Raw genomic sequence first — 11,086 nt, forward strand, 5'->3', positions numbered from 1 at the left:
GAACGGGGAGTAAGTCTCAAGGACAAGGTCACTAATCTCTGTCGGCTGGGTAGCAGGACATGTGTGTGCTTATGGTTGTGTATGTGTGTGTGTATGGTTGTGTGTATGTGTGTGCGTATGGTTGTGAGAAGTCAGTATAAAATTAATTGTTTTGTATTCTTGACTGTGTGTTGTTGTGTCGTTATATGCCAATGTTTCCTGAGGCTATGGTCTTAGGAGAGGACTTAGTGAAATTTGGCAGTTTTATAAGTATAAATCTACCAAATTAAATAAGGCCTGGCAATTTTTGTTTGTTTTTGCCATATGGTTTACCACACACACACACACCAGCATGCACACACAACTTACTGGTTATGAATATGGGTTAGTGCCGAGGTATCTTAAAGGGGCACACACACACACACACACGAGTTTTAATTAAACGTGAATGATTTTGAATAGAAATGTACTGGAAACTTATTGTAAACCTGGGATACGAAATGTATGAAATGTTTGACTATTTCATTAATTAGTCAAATATAGTAAGACACACTTCTTTGAAGGGTTTGTATGACCTCTGTCCTGACTTTCCACTGTGGTTTGATCGCCCTCAATGGAAAGCCATTCAGATGATGATTTGAAGGTCATTTGTAACACTGATATTTATGATGAAGTTCATAGTTCATAGTCATATTTGTGATTTGGACCAACGGGAAGAAGGAGAGGGCGTTGCCTTTGAGGCTGCATTAAGACTATTTTCCTTTAATCGTATGGGTACAATGTTTTTCTTTATGGAATTATTAATGGTAGTGATTCTTATTCGATTAGATTTTTTAACACATGACTCACACTGGTGTGAATTACCAGTCCTCTGAGGTTTTGGATTGAAGTTTACACACCTTGAGTGATATGTAGAAGTGTATGGAGTGATATATGAAGGAGTGTATTGTTGTGTTGTATGTTCTGTTTTGTTTCGATACAAATCTCACTAGATTGGGTCTGCTGGATTGTTGGGATTTCTCACGATGGGTTAGAGATCTAACTTCCTGATCCTGTGGCTCTGCGATGAAGTTGACAGTGTGATGGGGAATGTAAGCCAATTTGAAAAAACAATTCAGCAGAATGTGTTGTTATTCTCTTTGACATGTGTTTAGAGATTTGTATTAGGAATAAATGGTAAAAGTAATAATTTGTCATATAGTCAATGCTTGTCTGGATTTCCTGAATCAGAAATGAACTAAACTGTTGTTCTGATCTCTCTCTCTCTCTCTCTCTCATATCATGAAAAGTGACGTCAGAAGGTGTCTTGATGCATGGCAGGGAAAATTCGGCAGAGAACGGTGTGAACCTCAAAAACCCCCTCTAACCGTCTGAAGAAGTGCAACAAAAGCGTTCAATACGGCCCTGTCCACACCACTTCCACCAAAAGACCTGAGCCAGCAACCGGTGTACAGCATCCAATCAAAGCTATCAACTGGTTCTTCTCTTGTGTCTTTTCTCTCGGGAGTGTGACAGGAGTCCACCTAGAGTGAGCATGGAGGGAGATCTGTTCCAGTCTTCTTTCATGTTGCTGGTATGCTGGTTGACAAATGGACAAGACATAATGGGTGGTAAAGGTGGTGGCAGCCCAGGTGAGACATTATCAGGGGCCATCCACTTTGAAATATGAAGCTATCTGAAAAACAACCAATGAAGAGACACCAGGAGAATCAGTGCCTGGTTAACTGCACCCATAATTGATTTAGATTTGTCTAAAATTGTTTATTTTGGGTATAAGGTTGATTGTAGAGATCTACACACTGCTACATGTATAGTAATTTAGATTAAGAATGCATTAAGATAATGATCTGTAATTATAAATCATGATAAGAAAGTTAATACAAGAATTATAGGTTCATTATACTGTATGTTAATATAAATGTACATTCTGCCAATGTTGGTGTATGCCAAATTGAGGGTTCTAATCACTGAACAATGTCATTCTAAATTTGGGTTGCATAATTAATTAGGTTTTGATTATGATTTGGAAATTGAATGATTTTTAAAACTGACGGATTGATTGGTGAATGGAGAGGGTGAACTCTGACCCGGAGAGTGGAACTGATCCTAATCTATTTGATTTATATCCATTACCAAATTACATTTGTGATGATAATGATAATACTCAGGAACTATAGCACGTATGGTACTAATGGATGGTGCTAATGGCTAGGGTGAAGAGGGTGAACTCTGATCCGGAGAGTGGAACTGATCCTAATCTATTTGATTTATATCCATTACCAAATTACATTTGTGATGATAATGATAATACTCAGGAACTATAGCACGTATGGTACTAATGGATGGTGCTAATGGCACATAGAGTCTATAGGAGTGGCCTTATAAGTAGTGGAATCATGATGTTTGTTCTGGGTCATGTTCATTGGGCACCAACGCAATACATTTGACTTAAACCGGGATTCACTACCTGGATTTGTCCAACAAGATATGCTAATTTGTGTTCCTAAAGATGGTGTTATGGGGATGGAAATAGTTATTTCCACCATGCTGACCAATGGGGGTATGCTCAGTATCAACAAGATGATTTCTTTCATACTGATGAAAAATGTACTCTGATTTAGATTGCTGGTCATTTGTTAACAACATTCTAATGTTTATATCATTCCCAAATGAAGGATCATTTTATGTTTAAGGTTAAAGGCCGTGTCGCAAGCGATGAGTATTGACGTTTCTAAACGTTAAAACAAAAGCGTCTCGATTGTAGTTCACATGAGCTAGTCGTGGGCAAAGCTAACAGCTGCTAACTGTAGGCAGAAGGCAGAATACTGCCGAGAGTTTGAGACCTAGGAGCCCCCCGGTGAGTAGGCCTGAAGAGAGAAATCCAGAGGATGAGTTTAAGTTAGGTAGGATTTCTTGCGTTTATTGCTATGGTCATTAAATTGTACTGCACTGATGGAGCTTAAATCGCAGAAAGTATATGTGGCAGTGGCAGCAGAACAGACATTTTTGGGTGTAAGGGTTTCTCTTTGCAGAAGATCTACAGTTGGTTTTAAGAGAAAGGTTCCATCCTCCCAGGCTGGTGTAGGATCTGGTAAGGCTAAAGTAGTGGGATAAGGGTGGTGTGTTTATGTGTAGAGTTAGGTGGAGGTGCGATAAAAAAAAATAATCCTTTCCACTTTTTTCTGACAATGTGCAATTCACACTCCGACCTGTGAAAGGCAGCAATACGCAACACAACTAGTCTGCCGGAAACTCACACGAAGAATTAACGGAAGTGAAAAGTGACAAAGAACAATGTCCACGTTAGTGTTTTATTGTTGTTATTTAGATGTTAAAATATAACTAATTTAACTGCACAGCATCACATACTTACCCCATATAGTGTTTAATTCACGTTGGAGACAGGACTTGGTTGATAGACGATATTTATGTATGTACCGCAGGTTAGTTAGCTGCTAACAATGGCTAACTGTGTGGTTTTTCACACTCAAATAGCTTCCATCATGGAGGTGCTAGCGAATGCAGCCGTGGCAGAGATTTGTAAACTCGTAGACGACGACTATGCAGTGTTTCGTTTAGAAATAACTCAAAGCCAGAAAGAAAACAGGACATTACGAAGGAAACTACTGGAACTGAAGGTGGCACGAGAGCGCACAGAGAGGACAATGCGAGAGCGCGTCCTCGCCAGTCGTCCCAGTAGTGTCAAGATCCTCGACCGATACAGAGGAATGGCAAGAGGTACATTTTGCAGAAAAAAGGCAGAGGCTGCGTAATCGGGTCTTGGTCAGTTTTTGGATAGAATGCAATAATTCTCCTGATTACTTAGCTACCTTGAGCAAAGACACAATAGCATATTGTAACCAGATCCCTGATTTACTGTATTTCTTATTACTCATTGCAAACAATGTGATACATGGAACCTAATCAGCCTACATCAATCAATAAGTAGTACATACAGTAGTTATAATAAGTGTTACCTTGCATCCTACCCATTCTAGACAGCGTCAATAGTGCACAATATACTGTTGATCATTGACAGTAGTTAACCTAAGCACCTCTTCCCCCCCCCAATCACTCTCTCAGGTGAAGGAAATCTCACTGGAGGACACAGGAGCTTTGTGAAGCCAGTGGGACACAATACATGGAGAGATGACCAACCAATCACTGTAGATGAGGGGAGTGGAACCACAACCCAGAACGTTATCGTGATAGAGGTCAGTGTAATAGTGTTGCATTGAAAATGGGTTACTATGTAAATGAAATATGGCCTGTTTATTTCTGTAAGGCTCCCCTTAGCTATTCACTTGTTTACATGTACATCCTCATGTATCTGCCATATGGGAGTTTGTGAGACTTCCCTACGACATTGTTATCCAATTCAACTAGTTACCGGTAACAACCTCCTCTTCTTGTCAGGCTGCAGATGCAGAGACTGCAGGTCTTGGGGTCAAGCAGGAAAGGTCTGAAGGAGAGGAGGGCCAACGACACAGCAGAGACATCCAGACTGGATCGGCTGGAGCGCCATCTTTAGCCACAGCAAACCCCACCACCGCCACCACGCAGCCCAGGACCAGATGCAGCATCACGGAGGTCAGTGGAACGCTGAACAGCACCCGCAAGTCAGAGACCGACACCAAGGCTTTAACTGTAACACAGAGACCAGAGAGCCCAGAGAGACTGGGGCTGGGGAGACTGGACTGTCCTCCTGCTCTCGGCTCAGAGTATTTACTTTACGGTAACCCAAGCCTGAGGACGGGTCATTCCCATCGAGACGCAGGTGATGTGTTAGAAACTGGCAATGATCCGTCTTGTTCTTACACTACAGAGATGGACCCTGGCAACATTCCCTTGGATTTAGAGACACACACTGATCTGTCTAGAGGGGACTGGAACCAGTACAGTGGTACTGTATACACTGAAGGCTGCCGAGATAAGAAAGGGGAGGTTATAGTGGTAGATGAGGTGAAAGTGGAGGGCGACGCTCCTCCCACATGGAATGCAGATACTCACTTAGGAGATGGACTCTCACAGGGCAGAGATTTCTTAGATTACAGGGAAAGCTTAGAGACTAATCCAAATGTCACGACACACTCCCCTTTAAATGACCTCACGGATCGCAACCGAGTGTCCACGTCGATGTGGCCTTCCGATTCACACGGCTGCGTCATTTTTGATCAGGTATTGAACTCAAACGACAGAGCTAGAGCCCAGGCTCAGGGAGGAGGAGCCACATCAGGCAATAGTAAAGAGAAACGGTTCCTCTGCATGTTTTGTAACAAAGGCTTCAGCTGCCCCCAGAAAGTGGAGATCCACCAGAGGGTCCACACAGGGGAGAAACCCTTCAGCTGTACCCAGTGTCACATGCGCTTTGCTGAGGCTGGCAACCTGAAGCGGCACCAGAGGGTCCACACAGGGGTGAAACCCTTCAGCTGTACTGAGTGTCATATGCGCTTCGCCCAGGCTGGTGACCTGAAGAGGCACCAAAGGGTCCACACGGGAGAAAGGCCATTCGCCTGTAATCACTGCGGGAAGAGGTTCTCTGAGAGGAGATACCTAAGGATACACCAGCAGAAAATCCATTCCTCTTTAACATAAAAGTAACCATTCCACTCGATAGCTACCTGGCTAGCTAAGTAAACAACAGCTGGAACGATCTAGCTAGCTGTAAAGTTTTCAAGTATCCCCACTAGCTGGCTACTAGACAACCAATATAACAGTTGGGCCTAAAGCTTTTTGTTGGGACCCAAGACAAGCAACTCTTGCCTGTATCAGTATTGGACACTAGCAATACTGTGGACCAATACTTTTATAGCAATATAGCTACCTACTGATATAATGGCCCAATGTATTGCACATTGTTTTGATAAGCCGGTTAGAATAAGGCTGTCAAATCATAAATCATAATCTGTACCAAATGCATTGCCTATCAATTAGTGCTGGGCGATATATAGAATTAATTTGATTCATTCGACTTCATGTTTTTGTGCAATATTCCAAATGCCTGTATCGCATTTGGAGTATTGCACAAGTTTTTAGTTTGAGTTTTTCTGAGCGTTTATGTCCCCTTGTTCTGATGTTGTCTTTTTGGTCTCGTTCGCTCCTTCTGTGCTGTGCACCTTTCCATTTACACCAGAGATCGGTATATAACGACGAGATGCTCATGTCTCCCCGCCCTAACAATGGGGGGGAGTCGTCCCAAAGGCAGAAAGGCAGGGGACAAGCTTAGGGTCAAAATAAGCGCATACAAACGCATTTGGCTTATTTTGGCGAGAGTGAAACCTCTCCCTTCTCCTCTTTCTCCCAAGCCCCTCCCCCTACCACACACAACAATAAAGATGAGAGATCACTTCTTCCTCTCTGACAAACGGTTTCAACTCGCTATTTGCATTTGAGGTTTGGTCCAACAGAATCGGTCATATGGACACCGAAACACATGGAGACATTATTTTACTGTAATAGAGGAGAAGGTAACCTTTCGACCCCTGTTTATGTTTCAGCTGCTCAAATTTCGAGCAGAGTAGACACTGCTAAAACGGATGTACCAATGAACATTCATTCTGGAAAACGTACGCTCAGTTTGTCATGCGCATATTACGGTACCACGTATCGCTAGCAGCATTTTTGTCAAATAAAGATTGTTTTACTAGCTGTTTAGTCTGTGTTTTCTAAATGTGGAATAAGCATAAAACTATTTATATAAGGAATTGGCAACTTGTCATTCTGAGAAATAAGGTAGGCCACTTGACCTCAACATCTGAACAAGGTGAACAGGCCGTTCAAACAGTTGGAGACAGACAGATGGTTGTGTTCATAACAATCCCAACTGTTCTACCGTGTTAGCTGAATTCAGAGCGTGTGAAATTATATCGAGATCCAAGTTGGCTAAACTTGAAATAGAAATATTAGCTGGCTACTCACTAGCACGTGGGCTTGTGCTTGAGAGATTGTTTATGAGACCGGTGTTCATTTTCTACAATACCTAGTGAATGTGCATTATGCAGGGTTCTGGTTAAATTTGTAACAAAAGGACATTTTCATAGACAGACTTGAAAGCCAGATCAGTGATTATTAAACTATTTTGATAAAATAATGAAACTCTTAGTGGTTCTTGTGATTGTGGAAGGCTTATATTTAGCCTAGGTATAACTTCACACGCTCTGAATTCAATAGATTATTGCTCACTGTTTTAAATGAAGTGTATTTGACCTTTTACTTGTACAACAAACTTATTTAGAGAAAATAAATATATATAGTGAATCTCCCATAAGTTTGAAAAAAAAAAATCAAGATATGAGTTAAGCAATATCGCCCAGCCCTACTATCAATAAACATCTTCAAATGTATACATATCGTGTACTTCTGCTCTGTTCCTTGTTATTTACTTTGTATTATCAACCTTCAGCCAGATATTACATTGTTGATGTTTATGGAGTACATACATGACTCGTTCTCCAAACAATAACACCTGTGTTCCTGTACCAGAATGTAGTGTATACTGTATTAAAGGTTATAGTCAAGACAGGAGGAAGTGGGGGCTTGTTAGAGCACAGACATGGTTCTAATGTGGTGCTAATGTGGTGCTCATGAGGAACTCAGTGGTGCTCATGAGGAACCCTGTAACAATTGAATTGTCATTGTGGCCCCTGTCAAACATTGTAACAATGGGAACCCTCAGTCAATGTGTGATAGGACGCTGAGCGCAGGAGTAGACTAGAATGAACATGTGGGCTTTCTGTACATTCTAATCATTTATTTTCCATTCCATTGTTTGTTCACCTTGTAATTGGTTTTGTAAACATGATCAGAACAGGCATTAAATGGTAAACGGAACAAAATATGGACCCATTGTGATGTCGTTTTTTTTTTTTTTCACAATTTCATCCACTTCCTCACTTTGTCAATAGTACAATATTGCCGCTTGCTCAACCCCCGGGAGTCCTCCGTCCTGTAAGAGTCATGAAACACATAGTTAGGTTGTTGAATGGTCATCATGTCTGTCATGGATCCGGTCCATACATTACCAGTTTGCTGTTCTCAGTTCAGCCCAGAGAACTGAGAGTCAGGCATCTCTCTCTCTGTATACAGTCAAGACAGTACTGTCACGTTCCTACCCACCGTGTACATCAACACCCAGGTCAAGCCACCCATGATTGTCCAACCTTGTAGTCCTGACTAGGCTACTCTACTTCACCTAGGTGTTGTCGTCCCGACTACTCCCCCTGGGTGTTGTCGTCCCGACTACTCCCCCTGGGTGTTGTCGTCCCGACTACTCCCCCTGGGTGTTGTCGTCCCGACTACTCCCCCTGGGTGTTGTCGTCCCGACTACTCCCCCTGGGTGTTGTCGTCCCGACTACTCTACTCCACCTAGGTGGTGAAGGTATTTTAGCAGGGTTAACAATCATGAACGGTGACCTGATTTGCATTTTGTGGGAGAGAGAGAATCCTCTGTTTTCTGGGCATGTGTGAGTTATGTTATTTACAGTGACATAGGCCTACCTTCACAATAAGCTCAAATGAATGTGTACACTGCATTCTTCAGGGCAAACTTCAGTGAGGCTGAGTTATTGTCTGTTGACTCCTGAAACAGACTCAAAGGTGGAGTTAGTGAATAGTGACATTGTCTGTCTGTCTGTCATGGATCAATGTAAAACCTAAATGATATGAACTTAACAATGATATACTCAAGTATTCTAAGTGGAGAGAAAGGTGTATGTCTTGGTCATGGTTTCTATTCTGTAGCCATGCAGAGCAGAAGGGGCTGGGATGGGTAGCCGAAGAGAAAATGGCATATAAGGCAATTACAATATTAGTTATCGCATGTGATGCCTGTTGGATACGACAGAATGTTAATATGCCTAACACAGAAGCACAAAATTGAGGGAAACACTCAATCTGTCAACTTTGAAAGCAAGCTTTTTGGATAATTATAACCGTTTGGTCCTTACTCATTTTTTAAAATGTTATTTAGGTTTAGATAATTGATGTCACAGGGTAAAACAATTAGAAGCAAAAGACAATAAATTAAAAAATGTAATTGTTTGACAACCCTGGCGTGTAAGCTTTTAAATGATATCAAACTCAACTGTGATGAAGACATGTCTCATGTTATGCTAGGGTATGCAAAATGAATCAACTTTGAGCACCTCTCCTGAATGTTTTGGCACTTAGGTCCAAAATGTTACTTTCTGACCACTTCTACCATGGGCAAATATGTATGAAAAGTTTCGTTCAAATCAAAAGGGATGTGGTCAAAAAGTGATTGAAATCAAAAGGAATAACCTCAAATCAATTAATACATTTGCATAATATCAAATCAACTAACATAGTACTCATAGCAATCCCTCATTGCCCAATCAGAAGATGCTCCATAGCAGGGTGCTCATATCAGATGTCTTGATCCAACATCCTCTCACTCTGTATCTCTTACAGTCAGTAGACATGGAGGATGGGAAGCCTGATCTGCTGCTAGTCAAAGAGGAGACAATAGAAGACGAACCAGAGAGCACTGACCTGCTGAGTGGACTAAAGATGGGGGTGCAAGGTAAGGGAGAAATGCATATAGCCTACATACACTAATAGAGCTTTAATGGGAATAGTGATGCACCTGGCTGTTTTTTCTGAAACCAGTACAACTTATGTTTACATAATGTATGAACTTGACCAGGTAATTGACTCAATTTCATATGTAGAGTTTTTGTCAAATCTATTTTGTAACCTCTTCCTGCAGGTGGTTGGCTGGAGGCAAACAGAGGAGACTGGGCCGCCATCTTGGATTCCCAGACCCAGATGGGTGCAGCCAGGGGACAACGTCACTGAGAAGGCCAGGACCAGAGGTGACATAGTGGAGGTCAGTGGATGATGGGACAGCATCCTCAACTCTGGGCTGGGGAAGAACACTGTTAACCACAGACAGAAACAGACAGTCGAACACAAAACAACAACCAAATGTAGTATCCATTACAGCAGACTGACTGAGACCAGGGAGAGGTTTAGATTTTGTCTGTGGGGATGGGTAGGTGTCAGTATGCGGCGGGAGAGAACAGACACAGCCTGGACTAGCGATGCTCCATCCTGCTCCTATAGTTGTGATTCAGAGAGACTGATTGGGCCTCAGGTTAACAGGTGCTGCCTTCAGTCTGCCTTCTATAGGATCTATCAACTGGAACATGGACTGTGTGACAATACAGACACTCCCTGGCCTTCATCCTACTCACACTCTCCTTATGTTAAACCAGAACTCAGACAATGCCTGTGCCTCAACACTCAGTAGCTACACAAGCCCATTGACAAATGACAGTAGTAGAGACAGAATCAGTAAAGGTGGCAGCGCCAAAGAGAATTGTTTTCCGTGTTCGTTCTGTGGTAAAGCCTTCAGTTTTCCCAAGCAGGTGGAGATGCACACAGGGGAGAAATCATTTGAATGCCACATGTGCCAGGCTAGTTTCTCCCACTAGTCCAACCTGAAGAGGCACCATAGGGTCCACACAGGGGACAAATCATACAGCTGCCCCCCAGTGTGAGAAAAGGTTCTCATACCAGCACCAGCTAAAGATGCACCTGACGGTCCACACGGGAGAGAGGCCGTTCGCCTGTACACACTGCGGGAAGAGGGTCTAAGAGGAGCTACCTCAGGATACACCAGCAGAAAATGCACACAGCCCATGTATAGAGTATTATGACATGTAATGTAGTACTAGTTAGTTTGTAGTTAAATCTGTTGATTTTGGATGTAGTAGGGAACTGGATGAGGAGAACTGAGGGAAGAATGAGTATGATGAGGCAGAGTAGATGATATGGTGATGGTTGGTGGGATGGTGTCTGTAAAAAAGCTTCACGGATGAAGAGTGACAAACTTGTCCTGTTGTTTGATGTGGGTGTTTTATGAGGAAATTATATTGCCTTAATTAATGTTTACTTGACATGAAGTAGTGAAGGTGTTTGTAATGTAATGTTGAGCCTTTTCCAAAGTATTCTAACATTAATTTAATTAAAGTGAGGGTACCAGATTTACAGAAAAAGATAGAATATTGTGCAATAAAAGTACTGTACTTCACGTTATGTGAGTGTATGACCATTTCGTTCAAATTAAATACAAAATTGACTCTGT

General features: G+C 42.1%; 1 protein-coding gene across 2 annotated transcripts; it reads left to right on the forward strand.

Moving 5' to 3' along the window:
• Nucleotides 1–5: 5 nt before the first annotated feature.
• LOC129841392 (zinc finger protein with KRAB and SCAN domains 5-like) lies at nt 6–11,086 on the forward strand. 2 transcript variants are annotated; one of them, XM_055909649.1, is made up of 5 exons: nt 6–3,717; nt 4,063–4,193; nt 4,396–4,569; nt 9,409–9,520; nt 9,707–11,086. In XM_055909649.1, exons 1-5 carry the CDS (start codon nt 3,441–3,443, stop codon nt 9,793–9,795), a joined length of 783 nt encoding a protein of 260 aa, XP_055765624.1. In that variant the 5' UTR covers nt 6–3,440; the 3' UTR covers nt 9,796–11,086. The 2 variants fall into 2 exon arrangements, with proteins under 2 accessions (XP_055765624.1, XP_055765622.1); XM_055909647.1 differs by lacking the exons at nt 9,409–9,520; nt 9,707–11,086 and having other exon boundaries at nt 4,396–6,627.

Source organism: Salvelinus fontinalis, chromosome 42 (assembly GCF_029448725.1).
Source record: "Salvelinus fontinalis isolate EN_2023a chromosome 42, ASM2944872v1, whole genome shotgun sequence".
Taxonomy (NCBI): domain Eukaryota; kingdom Metazoa; phylum Chordata; class Actinopteri; order Salmoniformes; family Salmonidae; genus Salvelinus; species Salvelinus fontinalis.